General features: G+C 38.1%; 1 protein-coding gene across 1 annotated transcript in view; it reads left to right on the forward strand.

Annotated features, from left to right (window-relative positions):
• The window catches only part of LOC124154261 (protein PRRC2A), a 309,532-nt gene extending 290,382 nt beyond the window's left edge, over positions 1 to 19,150 (forward strand). The window contains exons 6-9 of the mRNA XM_046527869.1: positions 6,470 to 6,855; positions 8,971 to 9,244; positions 12,559 to 13,555; positions 18,613 to 19,150. Of these exons, the coding sequence (XP_046383825.1) occupies positions 6,470 to 6,855; positions 8,971 to 9,244; positions 12,559 to 13,555; positions 18,613 to 18,905 (1,950 nt within the window). The 3' untranslated portion in view covers positions 18,906 to 19,150. The remainder of the gene's footprint in view (positions 1 to 6,469; positions 6,856 to 8,970; positions 9,245 to 12,558; positions 13,556 to 18,612) is intronic.
• Positions 19,151 to 19,442: the final 292 nt, after the last annotated feature.

The raw sequence follows: 19,442 nt of genomic DNA on the forward strand, positions 1-19,442 counted from the left end.
TTTTAGCATCAAAAATTTTTACTGACAAAATTACTGTATTTTTTTCAATCAAGCTTCTCAAAAAAGTCTCTTTCAGTTTATTTATATCCAAAAAAATTAACTACCAACTGATTAAAGAAAGCTTTAACCCAATAGTGTATCCACTATCCGCTTAAGCCATAGTTGTGGGAAACTCTTTGATTCCCTGAACGGTACATCTTGCTCATTATTTTTAATTTAACTATAAATTCACGATTAAAGGTGTAAGTATTGTAAACTAACAACGGTATTTGGCAGTTATTTCTGCGAAAGTTACTTATGAATCACGCAAACTTTCTGAGTTCATAATCACTAATGAGTTGCGTCCGGAATAATAGTTCTAAGATAGATATCTTCCTCAGAGGAGAAATTTAAAGGAAGTGAGTTTAGTTAATTCATTGATATAATGCCTATTTCAGTTTTTCCTTCAATTTTATTAAACTGATTTTTTAAATGTCATATTTACATTTATTCCCTTTTATTTGAATGGTCATGTTTACTGTTAATTTTAAGCTATTGATTCTAAAGTACGTTTTTTACGTTCTACCTTCTATTTGGCAATGAAGAAAATTTCTCTGGAATTTTGCAGATGTTACAAAACCACGCTTCTACAGACCCTTGTTTCAACACGCCCTTTACCGTTATTTAAAGAGCCGTTCCGAATATGAGTTTAAAGCAGATCTCGCACTGTTGAATACGAATAAGGCCCTCGTCATCGTTTATTTATTGTCAATGGCTCAGAAAATATTTGCCTCTGTTCATCAGTCATGCATTCTTGTGCCTCTCACGTTTTGAAAACCACGGCGGTATTTTCAGATAACTCTACATGAAATTGCAAGGTAGGTAGAAATATTTTGGTTATTATTCAGGCTGCGCGATGTCGAGAGAAATCTCAATGGTTGAATGGGAGATGGATTCGTACAATAAGTCGCGAAAATTCGCGTGTCACCGAGCAATTTTTTTTATTTGCAGTAGGGCGGCAAAGCGTGGAAAAGACGCTCGGAAAAATTGAAAGAAAGAATAGGGCTGCGAAGGCTACATCAGCACGCTTACGAATCGCGTAAAAACTTTATACTAAAATCAACGCATTATTGTAAACAATTGATAACGTATGTAACAAAAATGAGGAAGATTAGCCTATGACAACTGCGTCAAAATTCACCTCGTACGGGTAACCGTTTCTTGGAAAATGTTGTTTCATAAAAAATACAACAACAATTGCTCTGATTTCGGAAACGTAACTTAAGATTAATGCTAGACGATCCTCACTCAATAACGTATATAAATTTGGTAAAGTTATCACTGCGCGCTTAGCTTTGGCCAATATTTAAAGTTGAGGTTTACTTATAATAGCTTAAAAACAGGATTTTTTGTTTGCGCGCTAATTCGTGTATTTAAGAAGTGAGGTAAAAAGTTTTCAATCGAATTATACAACGTCCAAAATAACAAGAAAAGTAATACCAATATCATGAAAATAGATTATGGGATATGGTTTTTATAAGCGTTAAACTCGAGTCACTATACTTTTGGTTCGGACAGAAAATCATCTCATTGTCAGTGGTTTGTCAGCCTCGCTTGTCAAATTTGTACATTCCCCTCCGTCTAAACTCATTTTTAAAGCTTATGCAACGAGCAATCAAACTATTTGAGAATCAGTTGCGGAGGTTACTCCGAGATACGTAGTGTATGTCATCTACATGAAAATCTCCTAATTGCACCTAATTGTTGACGACCACAAAAATAGGCTTTTTGCGCTAAATCTTTTATGAATTGCATTTTAAAGTCCACATTTTTGTGCAGACTCTAAGACCATGTTTATATGATTTCTTAACCCGTGCGGACGGATGCGTAAAATTTCAGTTTTACAATATTGCAGCGTCTTTTAAACCGATGCATGTATTTCAAAAATACGAGGGTGGTTTAAAAAGTTCTCGGAATCACCACGAGTTGTCAGCGCTAGTGCAACGAACTTTTCACGTGATATTCATAGGACTATTCGCTGTAAACTCATGCCACGTCAATGCTCGTGGAAAAGAACTGTGTCGGTGTCGTGACTTTTTTGTTGTTCCCGAATAGTGATTTGCGAAGGTGGAAAAAATCGAGACTCGAGCAGTGATTAAGTACTTCGTAAAGATAGGTATGAAAGCAAAGGACATTCATACCGATTTCCAGAATACACTAGTGGACTCTGCTCCTTCATAGTCAACTGATACCAAGAGGACAAAAGGATTTTAATTTGGCCGTGGGAGCTTAGATGATGGTCCGCGCAAAGGTCGGCCAAGAAGTGTCACTACTCCAGAAATCATTGCAAAAGTGCACAAAATGGTAATGGAGGATCGCCGATTGAAAGTGGGTGAAATTGCTTTTGCTTGCCAGATGTCATATAAATGGGTATATTATATTTTAACGGAAAAATTAGAAATGAAAAAAATTAACTGCAAGATGAGTGCCGCGACTCTTGACGCTGGATCAAAAACGCATGAGAATGGACATATCGGAACAATGTTTGACGCGTTTTAGGGAAAACGAACAAGTTTTTTTGCACCAGTTTGTGACCAAAGATGAAACTTGGGCCCATTACTGTTCTCCAGAGACAAAAATACAACCAAAGCTGTGGAAACATAATGTTATCCACCACCAAAGAAAGTAAAGATAATTCTTTCGACTGGAAAGGTCATGACATCAGTGTTCTGGGATGTGAAGGGGATTCTCTTTATAGATTGTCTCCCCACTAGGCAAACAATTACTAGAGGATACTATGCTAACCTCTTGGACTAATTGCAACAAAATATACGTGAAATAAGGCCAGGTTTAGCAAAGGAAGAAAGTCATCATTCATCAATACAATGCGCGCCTGCACAAATGTGCTGTCGCCATGGCAAAATAACACGAACTATGGTATTAATTGTTTCCACTTCCGCTTTATTCATCTGATGTGCCTCCGTCAGACTTCCATCTCTTTCCAAAACTAAATTTTTTGATGGTGAACCTGGTGGATAAAATGGTTTACTTCAAATGAAGAACTGATTGCCGGAGTTGACAACTATTTTGCAGGCCTAGAGAAATCTCATTTTCTAGATGGTATCAAGGCACTAGAATATCGATGGACGAAATGTAGTAATCGACAAGAAGACTATATTGAAAAATAAAATAAGTTTCAGTGATGTAAGAACATTTTTTTCTATTCCATTCCGAGAACTTTTCAAACCACCCTCGTACTTTGGGTTTTTGTTCTCTAATCAAATGAAGACGACTTACCACAATTGGTAGAAATAGATTGCCCAAAGGGCAAAATCTCATCAAATTTGGGTGTTATGACCCATGGGGTGATCCAATATTTATGTTTTCATTGCTATAATCAAGTTAATTTTTAAATTGAATCTCCGACGCGGTAAATTTCTGAAGGATAGAAAAAAATATCAATTGTCACACGCAAGTGACCCACCTCGGCGGTGCCATTTGGAATGATAAAGGAAAATCGTTTCTAATTCCATGGGACATCCAGGATGAGAAATCAAAATGTAATCCTGGATTATGTACAATAATTTTCGAACACGTGATGTAAATGATATTAAACTGGATATATATCTCGTCATCAATCATTACTTCGATGGATTTAATTCTGCTAATGAAAATTAGCTTTTGAAAATTACATTTTCGTCGCTGAATTTTGATGGACACAGGAAATGAGGTTTTGATTAGATTTTTCGAGGAACTGAATTTTCCTCAGTCGTTAATAATTGATGTATCTGTAATACCGTGATTCAATGACCTCCTACGCATTGTGAGTTAACGATTTCTGTAATATAATTCAGCTCCAGAGAAATATTTACCTTAAAGCTTCCACTGTCCTTAAACTTCTTCTTGCAAATCATACATTACGAAAGTGGTCGTAAAATAACGTTTTGGTAGTTAGGTAGAAAAAATTCTCGTTGGAATAATTAGGATATTGGTTAATTTTTTCTACGCTGTGTAGTAAAATAGAAATCAACTAGATTTATGATGTGAATTACTACTACACCGTGTGTTAGAAATTAATCTGGTTATATTTACTGCACTTTCTGATAATTAATTTTTCATCAAAAAATTTACGGAAAATAGACTGTGGGACACTGACTATTGGTAATTTTTGAATGACCTCTAATCCGGTCTGGTAAAATTAAACAGGCAGCCCTACCCACCTTTTGGCTCATGGTGCTAAACTGAATCTGGACATACGAGCTACGATGCTGGTAATTTAAGCCGTGATTATCGTTATTCTTCACACAAAAGTGTTTCAACCAGGATCAGTGTGCTAGTTTTAACTACACTTTTTTCGTTTTTCAAGCATTGTACAGAGATATTGCTTGTCCTGTGAAAAGTTTATGCTCTTTCATACTAATTCATCATAATGATGTTTTTATTAATGTTGCTTTATTTTTACTTGCTGCCTCTGTGGGCGTAATCCATAAAAGAATATTCCTAACTTAAAATCCGTAAAAGAATATTCCTAACGCTTGTAAACTTTATGAATAGTGAGTGAGAAGTCATGGCTTTAGAATTGTGACCGTGTTACTACCATAAAATGGATATTTTTGTAAATGGTGGGTCAAAAGTCCAAGGAGCAATTACTAGGGGCTATAGCGTGTAATTTATTTTTATTTAATAATTTTGAGACATGTAAATCGATGGACGCCTAATTTTTAAGAAATGTAGCTGAAGACTAGGTTGCTTCGCCTTAGATATAGCGGAAGTCGCTTTATTTCATTTTTTTCCCATGACTTTTAAGTCGGTGGCCCTATAATATTTCTTCGAGATTGCAAACATCCTGACGTAGAGGTCGTGTTGGGAAGGACTTTTTTCCTTAACTTCTGCCTAATACACCTGCTAATTTCTCTTGGTTGAATAGTTTACAAATGCATTTAGCACCTTAAGTTAACGTACGTAGTAATGATTGCCAAGGTCAATTTGAGGACTCATTATTTAATGAATATAAGCAAAATTTTGTGTTGACCTTTCCCGCTTAATTTAACAAAAAATATTTTTCAGCGCATCCATCGCCACTTGTTTGGCAGTAAACCGATGGCGAGGGAGTATTACGGTGGGTGCGAAATTAATTAAAAATGCAAATAATTATTGGATATATATTTAATTCGAAGCTAATAAATTTTAACAGCACTAACCAAATTAATGATTTCATTGATGTCCTCCGTAATGGTGTTATGATATTTCATCCCGTAACCTGATTACTTTCCTGCTTTATTTCATTGATGTGATGAGGGCAACAAGTGAACTTTGGGTCGGACGTCATTTTTTTTCGATATGATTAGCGGCAAATAAGGTAGTTTAATTTTTTATGTATTTACACGACTATGTTTGTCTGAAAAAAACCTTTTTTCCCCAAAATTTAGATGAAAATTATTTTTTTGGGTGTTTTTAATTAAAGGGCTTTTTAAACACGAGGCGTCATCTGTGGTAATCATTCTGCTCATTTTTTATTTCAATATCTTCGTATCCCGTTTCCGCAATTACGACATTATTTATTCCATGAAGCCAAACCTTTTCATTTTATTTTACGAATGAATTTTCAATCTGTCGAAGTGAAATTTGTTTTTTTTTAATCTTACCGCAACTCTTTTTCTCCCGTAATTTTTATCCTTCTCTTCCAATATTTTTAAATATCATGGCTAAAATATTCCTAATAGCAGTTAACCCTCCGTTGGTGGCGTGGTATTTACCAGACGCCGGGCCATTTTTTCTTATTTACCTACATCGTATTTTCATAGTCAGGAAACTCATATTCCTTATGTCTTATTATTTTATGATTCTGAAATAATCACCAACGTGATAATATGTTTTGTCACATTTATGGAATAAATTTTGATATTTTGTTATTTTTTAAGTCTGGTAGGCGCCACGCGACTACTTGAGCTACAATACGTTACATGCTAATAGTTTCGTGATATTCATCGCAAAAATTTTTTATGCGTTGATAATTTTAACTGACAACAATTTAAAGCATTAAATTTTAATACGCGTAATTTTGATATTGGTACGAATTTTTTATTGGAATCAATATAACAATGATGGTGGTTGTTTTCGGGAATTACTGCGTAGGTAACATTTTCTTACTCGACGTTTCACTCCTCCTACTGGGTGCGTTTTCAAGAGAATGAGAGGGAAACCGTTAATATCGTTAACCCTTATCTCCCTCCCATTCTCTTGAAAACGGAAAGGAAATCCTAGTCAGAAATTCATCATGGACGATGATACGTTGGTGGTGTAGCTGGTAGCATACCAGACTTGCAGTTGGAAATGATAATTTCTGTTTCGATTTAGGCGTGCTGACAGAGCCACAGGAGAAACTTACACTCAATATAGAATCCAACCACTCCGAATTTCTATATTTTGAAGATGAAAAGGAAGAAAAACAATACGAAATCAAAATGTTTAACCCCTATTCTTTCCGCAGGAGTTCACGCGGCGCCACCGTCGCACGGAGTCGGCCCACGAGAAGGGCATCCCGCGGCCGGAGGTGTTGACGAGCACGCCGATCGAGAGGCGGCGGAAGATCTCGAACCAGGGCATAATTCCTCCGCTGGCCGCCGTGCCGCCGGCGACCCTCCTCCCGCAGACGTCCGTCACCGATTCACCACGCCAGAGGACCCGCATCCGGACGAACCCGTGGACTTCGACTAAAGGGGCAGTGCAGAGTCCGGGCCCGCTGTGCGGCCTTCCCCCGTTCACCGCCGCCTCCGAGGGCCGCGACATCCCCATCCCCCCGCTGAGGGAGAGGTGCCCGTCGCCGCCGCCCCCGGCACCCTCGGGGGGCGGAGGGGTCGTCTCGGGGACACCAAGGTAGGATGACCGCACACCTGGATTTATCCGGATTCATCTTCTTTTCCTCTGTCGTGCGCGGGGAATCAGATAGTTTTTTTTTGTAGCTGTAGTGTTGTCTGCCCTATTAAGCCCGAATCACGAGGTCGTTTCATTCGTCCCTCTTACCGTTCACTCGAGTGACCACTTTTGGGGACCGAAAAAGTGATCGCTCGAGGCATTATTTTCTTTAAATCACACGGTCATTGTTTCCTTCACTCTTTCCGTCACTTCTCGGTTTTCTCAGTGTTGATCGTTCATATTTACCTACGTCGTTTCAACGATTGTCAAAAGCTGCGCTGCAGTCGCTCTATACGACCGTGCATTCCAGTGACGTCATGGCAAAATTAGCAGTGCCGGAACGCACTTTCCTTAACTTATTTTAGAAGTGTTATTACTGTTTTTTACTAGTTATTATTTTCATTTTATTAGAATTTTTTGTTATGAATGTATTAATTAGAAATTTAGAGGCAACAAAATTTATATTTGACTATTATATCCTTCGTTAAACAGAGGCAGAACGGCGTTCTGGCGCGTTCCGGCATCACGAAACCCCTGGTGCATTCTGAATGGCTGATATGCGATTTCAGTGACGGTTTCAGAGTTGGAAAAAGCGACTCTCCGAGTGATGAAAAAAGTGATGGGTATCCTCATCACTGGAACCATCGGGAAAAATAATCTCGCGAGACGATCATTTCTGAGTGAGGCTGGATGGCGATATTTGGTGGACCTTGGTGACAGGAAGCAAAATAAAAGATACACTGACAATGAGTTCTATGTTCCACAAAACTTTAATTGACCGACCCAGGTTTATACATGTACACTATGTCATTTTCAAAGGTAACTATATACAATTTGCGAGCTTATTTATACCTTAGACAGGGACTAAAAGGTATCGATGTACAATTTGCGAGCTTATTTAAGTCCCTGTCTAAGGTATAAATAAGCTCGCAAATTGTATATCGTTACCTTTGAAAATGATATAGTATACACGTCGAAACCTGGGTCGGTAAATTAAAGTTTTGTGGAGCATACAACTCAGTGTTCCTTTTACTATGTTTTCTATCACTAGGGTGGTCGCTGGAGCTGCCCCTCCAAAGGGATGGAAAAAATGATCATGTGAATCAGGCTTTATTATGTCTACCTGAGTGTTGTCTCAAGCCTGAATCACACGATCATTTATTCCATCCCTTTGGAGGGAAATCTCCAGCGACCGCGCCAGCGTTGGCGGAATTATTGGCCGTTTCTCGCAATCATATCCCCGATGGTTAGAGGGACGGGCTTTTTATCCCTTACTCCATCGCTAGGCTTGTCCTTTCTTCCGCAGCTGAAGCCATAGCTGGCACCATCCTTCAGCCAATCAGAATGCAAGGCTGCTAACAGCGATTGTAACGCCACACCTGGCATTTAATTGAATGACAGTTTTGAAAACCGAAAAGAATTGATGGAAAAAAGGACGGTGGGAATGAACGTGTGATTCAGAAAATGGAGAGTCCAGTGGCGAATACAGATGGGGGGTACGTCCCCCCCCCCTTGTGGGGCCGCCCGTATTGCCAAACATTGCAGAACCACAATTTTAACTTTTTATATCACAAGATGGCATTGTCTTGTATTTTTACGTAATATCTTTAATTAAAAATTCTTAAACTTTGTTTTATGGAGGGCGCTTAAATTTCAAAACTTCGTCCGTCAGATGGGACACTAAATAGATAATAGAACCATTATAAATTATTTAATTTTTAAGCTGTGAAATTCTCTTTAATAATTTAATAATTCTCTTTAATATTTTTTTCTTACGAAATTGCTATTTGTTATTGATTTTTATCAATTTATTAATGGCCAGAATGGCGTCAAAATCCATTTCCAAGCATGTAAATTCCTAAAATATTCCGGGGGCCGACCCTCGCGTCACCCGGTAAGGAGGGAACCATCATGAGCCCCAGCCGAGGGCCCCCAGATCGCCCCTGTTGTAAAATTTTATTTTCCTACGAAATACCATGTTCTGTACTATGAATTCGTTGCTGAATTTCAAACTCAATTTTTTCTCCCATTTCCTTCTTTTCCTCCGCGTGGTGGTTGTTGTTACGTCATCTGCAGGGGCTTCGGCAGTCCGTTCGCCCTGCCCCGCAAGAGGGTGTCCCCCGCGCTGTCAGCCCGGCGTGTGCCGCTCCGCGTGGGCAGAAGGTCGACGGACACCTCGTCGTCGTCCTCATCGTCCTCGAGGAGCTCGCATTGCGGCACGGAAGAGGACGAAGAAGACGCCACGCTCAACGAAATGGGCAAGTTCGACGAGAGCTACGTTTACGAGAAGGAAACGGACATCCTGAGCGACAGCGACCCCACCGACTGCGGAGACGAGGACGACCTACAGGTAACACTTTTGTTATTCAAGTATTCTACCGATTAAGGTAGGTTTGCTTGGAGTATTTAAGAAGTATTCTGGCAGTCCTCCCCTCCCTCACTGTCAGCAGCGACTGTAACATTTGTCACATGGGTGCAGTGGCGAAGCGAGGGGGGGGTGTTTTGGGGGTTGAAACCCCCCTCCTAGAGCTCAGAGAAATTTTTTATAAAAATATTTTTAGGTGACAAATTTAGTAAAGTAATATTAGGGGGACGGTTGACTCACAAACAAAAAATCAAACTATTCACACAGTTGTAAAACTCAACGATTTGATCCATTTAGCTTGGAAGTTTTTTGGGAAGATGACCCTGCAACTCCTGCTTACGCTGGTGGGTATTCCATACCCCCCTGTATTAGTTGAGTCTAAAACACCCCCCAGCCTTAATTCATAGCTGCCCCCTGCATGGGTGGGCCAGATCAGTGGTGTAATTATCGGAGGATGAGAAGGATAAATCCCCCCCTTAAAGCTTCAGAGACATAAAATATTGAAAACTATTGTCTAGTTTTTACATATATTAACTGTATCTGCTTAAAGTTAAATTTAAAATGCCAAAATGATATAAAATGTATTTCAAGTCATGGCATTTTTTTTAAATTCTCCTGGACCCCCTATTTCTAGGGGGTGCTGCCCTCCCCCCAGATCCTCTCATCCCTTCCCCAAAGCATATTCCTAGTTACATCACTGGGCCTTACCACGAGTTAACGTGAATAAATACGAAGGACAAAATGTAGTTTAAAACATTTTTTTATTGATCATACACGAATGGCACCCATTTCCTGACGTGCCATGCAACAAAAACGCCTTAATGCATTTCCGAGGGTTCATTCATTTTACATTCACTTGGAAAACAGCAAAATTGATGCCTCTAAGAAGAAAGCGGAAAAACTTTATAATATAATAAATGAAATATAAATTAATTTAATAAAATAATAATTAAAATTTTAATTTTATAAAATATAGTTAAACTTTGAACTTCAATTCTGAAATTTGTCAGTCTTATTTTGGTGGACCAGAGGGTGTGCTGAAAAAAATTTGGGTGGTCCCATGCCACTGCTTACTCTACTTCCCTCTTCAATTCACAATAAGATCTATCCCGTTTCATTCTGTCTAAAAATCCTATTCTGCTACTTCCTCTCCCTCATTTACTCAACATTCTACCCTCCGACACTGTTTTCAACATCCCCTCCCCACTAAGTACTCCCTTCATCCATACTTTCTGTCTCCTCCGTATCTCATTTAAAAGCTGCCTCTTCTCACCCACCATGCCCAGCACTTCATCGTTCCTCTCCATCCACTTCACCTTCTTCATTCTTCTACACTCCCACATCTTGAATGCCTTCAGTCTTCTCTCGTCCTCCTCCCTTAGTGTCCAGGTTTCCACACTGTAAAACACTACACTCCAGATCAGACTCTTCACTAACCTTTTCCTTTAACTCTTACATAACGATGCTCTCATAGGCTCCTTCCTGTTCATAGATGCCTCCTATGCTAGGTAATGCAATTCTCTTCCTGATTTCCATACTGCTGTATATATTCGTTTTCCTCTTATGTGCTATACAAATGGTTGAATTTCTCTTCCATTTCAATGCTAATATCCCTATATTTTTACAGTTTCCAGTATTCTTTTTCATGCAGGATTAATATATGTACATTCATTCCTTAGTTTTCTAAAATTCTTCTCATTTTTCATATGCAAACAAATGTAATGCATTCCACCTGTATTTGTTTCTTTTACTACATCTGTGATGCTTCGTCATATCTTGCAGTTGTCTTGCAATTCATTAATTTAATTTCCTTCCTTAACACAGTCACAGATGCATAAGTGACATTGATATTTCCATCTGTTTTCTCTTTTTAGGTGGTTTCATTTAATTTGTATTTAACCTTTCCCGGAGTAGTTGGCCCAAAGCCATTTTACGGTGTTCAGCTTTTCCAAAATTGTTCTTCCATAATCTGAAGATTCTATTTTTCCTGCCATTTCAATTGGTTTCCTTTTTTTCCTCATCAATTATTGCAATTCCTGCTTCTTGCCATTTCTATTAAAGTCAAGCTTAATTAAAAAATTCAACATCATAGTAAATGGCTATTATGTATTGTTTTGATAATTTTGATCAGGCATGAGAAATCAAATGCTCAATCCACTACTACTTGACTTGAACTTTTGGTTGTGTAAAGTGTATTTTTCATTTTTTATTAAACTCATCAAATTAAAGCTTAAATGACAGAATAATTATTGTTATTAGATACATACACAGCTATTAAATGAGGTCTTTTTGCATCTACAAGCAAAATTTTGAATATTTGCCTAATTTTCACAATCTCACTATTTGTCTTGAGTGAATTTGGGAATACATATTTTATACATTTACTATTGTTTAAAAATTCATTGGGCATCCAGAAAAATATGATTAACTATAAAATCATGAGTAGTTCTTAACTCAAGAATTCACATCTCGACTCAATTCTCATGGGAATCGAATTACGTTGCAATTGTATGTCATTATTACTGGTCTCCAAGAAATATGATGCTGTTGATTTAAAAGAAAAATACAAGATTTTTATACAAGGCAAGAAGATACAAGGCTGAAAATGAGACCTCTGAAGCTAGCTGCACAGAACCCAATGTATTTGAATGTACACAAGGGAGGGCTATTTTGGGTCCTAAGGACAAGTTACAAAAAAATAGATAGTACAAAAACATCTCAATGAAATAATACATGCATGTTCCATCTTTCATGATGTTATAGCAGTGGTTTTGGAGTATATTGATCTCGAATATACATAAGAACTTCATGTTTTGTAAACATATCCTGTCAATTAATCTTCTCCTACTTAATCCATTATCTAGAAAAATGTTGATTTTCGGTTGCCAGGTTGAATGCATGGGCAAGGAATCTCAGTACAGCTAAAATACTACAATACATTCATTTTATACATTTAATTCAAGGTTGTAGCAAGAAGCTTTGCAATGCATGGATAACAACTTTAAAGACACACTATATTCCTTTCATCAATATTTTAATGTTGTTATGTTGTGATATTTAATCTTATCATAGAATATAATGCATACCTATATAAATAAGTGTCTTGGAAATCTAAAGGTCAGTTATTCAATTCCCGGTTTTGGGAAATTTGTTACCTAGGAAATTAATTAGATTTTCACCACCGTTTAAGTGACTATGTTGGAATTTTGGAATGGTCCACAACATTTTAGATAGACTTGAATTGATAGAACAAACTCTCCATGACAAAATTCACTGAAATTCTAAATTGTATATTTCAGGAAGATGATGAAACGTGCTACTTCCGGAGGGACGAAGACGACGAGATGGACTTCATCGACAATGGCTCTGTTGAACTGGATGCACGCTGCCGTACACCTGTCAACACTGGCCACTGCACCTACGTCCGCGACTCGATGAGGGTCCGGCGGACTGTGGACGAGGGCCCCGGCAGGGACATGCTGTGCTGCTCCAGCGAGGCAGCCAGGCGGAGGGCCACGGCCCCAAGGCCCCCAAGCCAGAGGCGAAGGCCTTCAAGAAGGAGCACGGGGGGCAGTCGCATGAGGCGGGAGAGGAAGCCCCCACAGGGAGGGGAAGGGGCTGAGGACTCGGTGGCCGAGAGGGAGGAGGAAAGGCCCCCAGAGGCCCCAAAAACCAATGGCGTGGCACCCCAACCTTCCAACCTCCCTCAGGAAAGGCTCCCAGACTTCGCCTTCAGTCCAGAGGGGGAATTCGCTAAGGCCGACCGGGAGGCTGACAGGAAGTACAGGGAACTAATACGGCAGGCTGAGAGGATACTGGTCAGGATGCAGGGGAGCCGGAGTCTGGAGGAAGACGAGAAGCCTGCGGCATCCCAGAGTCCCGTACCAGTCCCGGAGGAAGACTCGGCTGCGGAGGAGGGCAGGGAAGATGACGTGGTCGGCGTGGGGAGAAGCTCCCGGTCCTTCAACCACCACCATCCACATCGGAATCAGGGCCGGTGGAGGACCCTGGGGTTGGAATGTGCCGAGATAACCCTTCCACTGACCCCTCACGATGGCACGGGGGTTGGTCGGCATGCGGGTGTCCACCCGCCGACTCCCACGGCTGCGGAGGCCCGACTCTTGACCTTCAGGTCGGTGGGCGTGGGGCGGGAGCCAGAGGAAGGGAGGCCGCACTGCCCCCAGAGCGAGCCATTGAAGAGGAAGGTTTACACGTGTGCGGCGCTGCAGAGGATCAGGCGGACACTGATGGGGGAGGGGGTCGAGGGGAGGTACGAGGAGGAGGTTGAAGGACGAGGTGAGAACGGCAGGGAGGGAAGGGGTCGGTGAGGGCCGGAGTGGCTGGTGGGACCTGAGGTCCCCCAGTGTCGGAGCGCCCCCTCCTAATGCGGTGGTCCTTTTACCCTTTATCGTCTCCCCACTCTGATGTGGCCAAAATTCAGTGGGGTACAAGTTTTATATCCTTCAATAAATCCGTCTTAGGCTCTTCCTTTTCTATGCCATGAATTTTAGTTGCAATTTTGAATTAGTATGGCGACTCAAACTGTTCTTTAGAGGAAACAATTAGACGGGCCAATTAGGTTACCCTGGATATTTTTTCCTAAAGTAACATTTTTGCATTTATTCTTTTGAATTCACCTCATATTGGGCCTATCTCTCTCATGAATACCTTGCCATGTTAAAACATTGCCTGAATACAAATGTGAAAAGTTGTCATAGGAATTTAACAATATTTGGGAGCATTTGTAAGTTGAATAATTCCATTTTTCTAGTATCTGTTAGTCATTATCTGGTTTTTCCCATGGGCAGTGTTTTATTCAAAGCTCAAAATATTTCCATCCATCAGTTTGATATTCAGCAGTGTAGGTTTTTGTGGTCTGTTTTTAAGAGAGAAAAAAAACTCTCAGTGTCCATATCATTTTGAAGTGAGCCTTTTATTGCTGAGATAGGTACTTTTTTTATTCCTGTAATATTAAAGAACTATAGGGAATATCAATACTAGTGAATTACTTTCATTAGACCTTGGACAAGTTGATTTAGATATTTATGTCTTGTCACAGGAAATTTTCCTTCCATGGTGTCAATTGATCTTCAGACAGACATATTTTCAGCAAGATTCATGAAGTTCGAAAAGTATATATGCATAGGGATAAGGTGGGCTCATCCACATCAAATCACAATTGGTGCCATCCTGTGAGAAAATATCCTTCCATATACTTCTCAGTTAAAATACCTTTCAAGATGAAGGGTTTGAGGAGTACTATATAAGTGTTATATAGACTGGGCCAACTTCTCAGCTTGTGAGCAAAGTTTAACCAAGTCCCAGGGCATCAAATGACTGCTAACCCAGGGTATTTTTACGGCCTCAAACTAACCTAAATGTGCCATGTCTATTTTCTTGAATTCAATTTGCGTCCACCTATTGAAATTTTTTCAGATGTGTAGTTTTAATTTTGATATCTTGTTAGAAGTTTGATCTTCCTCAGAGGAGAATAAGTCCTTACACTTTCCCTCCAGTGCTATAGGTTGATAAGTCTTGTCTATTCCCCATGAACCATTTACAATTACAGTTTCCTGGACTTTTTCATTTAATTCCTGAAAATTTCATTAATGTTTAGCCAATCTTTAAAATTTATGAGACTGCTGCAGACATATGCATGATTCAGTCAGTGGAAGTATCGCTACTTATGCACATTCTTGTCAAGGTTTCCATTTAGCATATTAAACAATCCCATGAAGAACAAATTTAACTTTGAGCTCAAACTCTGTCACCAATTTTTCAATGGCTTTAATCATGTGCTGCATCGCTATCTCACTTATATATGTGCCTGCCTGCAGAATAGAATTTAGGTAATCGGATGTTCTGCATTTTTTTCTTAACCATCTTGGGGAAATAAGTCAATAGTTGAATCTCAACTCAGTTTGTCTGTAGAATAAAGACTTAGATCATCTTGCACTTCTTCTTTAGGATCATTGTGTGGTAAATATATGGATATTACAGTTGTAAAATAAGAACCTCTATTGTAGCTGTAGACAATACTTGATAGCTAATTGTCCGCACTTATGTTTTACATGAAAAGTGATATTATATATTACCCAAATATGAGAGTATATTTAAGAGATAATGCCTCTAAGCTCTATCATTTTTTCATGATAAGTGTATTCTATTCTTTACAGACTAGATATAAATGTGAATTTATCATTGTTAGTTGAGATTTAAATCCAATGAAATTAACCATTTAAAACGAAACATGCTGGATTTGAAGTCTTTAAATGTTACTAACTTTCCTTTGAGATGATATATTTGAAGATTTAAGATTGTTAGTGCTCTCCAGAAAATATGCCAGAGTTGTTTTTTGATATCTTATGATAGTTATAAATCATTATGTACAATATGCTCTGAGTAATATATTTTTGAAATTCGGTAGGTTGTGTACTGATAGACTTTATTATGACATAAGTAATCTATAATTTTTGCTTTGTTTCACAAATCCAAGTATAATATGATGCCAATAGTCTAGATTTATATTTGAAATTACTCTTTTGACTGGAAAAGAGATGCATGTGGTACAGTCATTTTCAAAAGTCGGTCCACAAACCCGGCACAGCCGTCTCTCTTATTTTCCAAAGTCGACCTTCACGTATTGCTTACACGTTCCTTGTCCACTGGGGATCAATTTGACTTGATCAGGTAGTGCAAATGGTGCAACTTGACCACTATAACCCTCGCCAAGAGCCCCAAGCATGATTTCAGAGGTAGGAAGACCCCGTAAACCCTCCTTCCCCCCACATCCAAACAATTGCACCGTTGAGGAAAGCAGAGAAGAATTTAAGGTTTTTCCAGCAAGTAACCCATCGCCCGAGGAAGAGAGAGAAACATCTGTGTCGTTTAGTAAACATGTCGTTTAGTTTTATCAGATGAAAATTATATATGAGTAGTTTTGTGTTCGTAGGAATATGATCAGTATTTGTTCACCCGTAAGACTGACTCAGGGTATTCTTTATGTGAGTATAAGTTCTACCATTGCTGTGAAACCACTTATATAAAATAATGTGGAGAACGTTGATATGCATGATATTAACAGGCACCAATGTATACTGATTCTAGCAGATAAAATGGAACAAAAATGGGAAAGCATAGTTTAACCTCTCAATGTAAGGGATAAAGATAAAAAATATACTAAATGTGTCTTAAAATGGCAAGAAATGGGAAAACAAGTCATGTTATTAATGCTTCCCTTGGTTTTTTTTTAATCAAATATACATTTATGATAACTGCATACTTACTAATAACTGGAATATATTAAGCATTGTTTAAATATTTGCTTTGGGAAATGTTAGTAATGACTGGAATAAATCCAGTGGCGGATACATATGGGAGGCAAAGGGGGTGGGCTCTTGCGGGGCTGCCAGCATAGCCAAGCATTGCAGAATTGCAATTGTAAATTTTTTATATGATAAGATAGTAGTGTCTTGTATATGCATATAATCAGTTTAAATAAAACTATCTAAAATTTTGCATGTAACTTGATTATTTTTCATTATGATAAAAGTATAGGTAGCTCAAAATATCTTTTGCACCTCCCCTTGAGTTTTTTTCTGTATCCGCTACTGAATAAATGTCATAATGAAGTAAACATAATAATTAAGCAGACATTAGTAGTTTTGATTTCTCCTGTGATGAGATATGTAGACAACTGTAGGATAATATATATCCTAAGAAAATGCTTAGAATTAATGAATACCCCTATCGGAGCGCCATAATAGAGTGTCTAAAATGCTGAAATATAGAGAAATATGCATTGATGATGATTGGTAGTCATTTTTTAAAGGCATGATCTGGAGGGTTATTATGTAGGCAACTTTTAGAATCCTTTTTCAGATGCAAATTCGGATTTTCGTTTCTTCCTTATATGCGCTTTGCGACACAGATACGTCTTGGTATTTTTGAGTGCAAGCCAGACTCCTCAGACTATCTATCTCAGAATACTATCAGGGTGAGAATCACATGACTGAGAACTTATGCTTCGCCTTGTCTTCTGGCACCAGGAGTCGTGGAAGTCACTAAGAACTTAGGAATAGTGAAGAACGCCTTGGCAAGACTTTCGCAGATGGTAGAAGTAAGTCAAACTGGCCCTTTCTAGTCACAGAAGGTGCATAGGTAATACCCAAAGTTCGAGCTCAGCGGTAAATGTTGGTAGTTGCTCCCACTGGCTGTGGGGACCGACTTTTGAAAGTGACTGCACATATAATTGCAGAATGGTGCTTCAACACAATTGGTGATGTGAAAGTACAGTATTTATCAGAATTTTAGATTTTGTCGACTAAACTTGACAACCTTTTATATTTCCTTAAAATTTCTTAGTTCAAAAATTTTATCAAACATCCACTTAATGTAATGGTTCGGAAGCAAAGTGCCAATCCAAAATGTGGTACCTCTATGTACAAGTTTCCATCGACTCTTACTGTTCATGTGGGTATTTTATGATGCATGATAATATTTCCAAGGATAGAGCATATTTATTTACAGTTTCACGTAGTATCCACTACACATTGCACTTTGGTGGAAAATTAATCATAGTGCTATCTGAGAAAATGCATTCATGAAGACAAAACTATTGTTTGCAGTGAAGTGGGTAGATTAATTACACTTAGGGTGCTTTTTGAAAACATAGTTTAACCAATATTTAACTCTCCAAGTTTATGAATAACTAAATATGTGTAAAAACAAGAACTTGATGCCATTTTTCATAAAATATCTCCCAATATTTTATGAAAAAGTTTCTTTGTTGGTATAGAGAGAGATTTTTTTGGTTTCCTGGATCAATGCCATAAAGAATTCCACATAGCATTAAAAGAAGTTTTTACTGGGAAATTTCATTCAGCAACTTATTTCCTACCAAATTTCACTTTGCTATCTATCTGTAGCAGATCAGCTCAATCTGCATATTATGATAATTTGTGCTTCATTAAATTGCTTTGATTTGAATTCTTATGTCTGCTTTTCAAAGGCTATTGCAAAGTGTTGCCATTTTGGTTTTTCATGTCGCTGTAATGCATCTGCTTCAATTATAATTATCTTCTTTATAATCGTAACTGCTCTGAAATCCTTGCTAATTCATTTAATGCTGCATAATTTCTACAAAAATAAATGCTCTTTGGCAAATTTGCCTTCATTCAATTTCATTTTAAAAAGACTTGAGCATTTTGATGGGTTATCTTTGCTTTCTATATCTGTTTGCCTATATTTGCAATTGAAATTATAAGCTTTAACTCTTACTTGCTGTGCTTTATCATTTTGTGCTATTTGAAAATTAATTTATTTTATTTGCTTTTATTAAATTTGTTCTTTAGGTCTGCTGGAGAATGGAATTGATGACGAATTCTGCTCTGGAATTAATAGAAATGAGACAATGTCTCCAAGTAGAATTTCTCATTGTCGAGGCAGGCGTGCATCGTCATGGCATAAAACTAACCAAATTATTATTGATGAACAAGGGAACGAACAGTTTGGTCACAGAATGGTTCTTCTACAAAGGCATATACTTCTTCAGACAATTGAAGGACTGAAACGTAGCCTTGAGGACCAGTCTGCTACACTACATGATGTCTACAAATCCAGTCAAACAACATTAATAGAGACATAATTATATGCTGAATAGATCAGTGTTTCTTCATAGAAAAGAATTCTATATATGAAAGGTAAACACACAAGACTTCTTAAGAAATAATGGATAATGTTCTCATTGCTGTGGAGATAGTGGAAAAAAGGAGTTAAATGTTATTAATAGAAGTGATGTTTATGTGAATGCTGCTGTTTACTGTTGAAGCAGTTAAAAAGACTTGGAGAGTCACCCTGTTAAACATGGTACATTAAAATATCTGGTATGAAGACTGTTTTTATATGATGTTAATGAAGAGATAACTCTTTCACATTATTTTATTGTTTATTTATTGTTTGTTTAAAATGAGGAATTTTAACCTTCTTTTTACGACAACTTTCATTTGGCCAATTTGATGCTAAATGTTATGATTTTAAATTTCACTTTTGCTTACAGCAAACTATACATCAAGGGATCCAAATATTATAAGCTTTTATAATTATTTTATTACACAGAAACCATTTAAAATTTTAAGGTACAAAATTAGGTCAAAATATTTTGCGGAAATATTTGAAATACATT

The sequence above is a fragment of the Ischnura elegans genome, chromosome 2 (assembly GCF_921293095.1).
Source record: "Ischnura elegans chromosome 2, ioIscEleg1.1, whole genome shotgun sequence".
Taxonomy (NCBI): domain Eukaryota; kingdom Metazoa; phylum Arthropoda; class Insecta; order Odonata; family Coenagrionidae; genus Ischnura; species Ischnura elegans.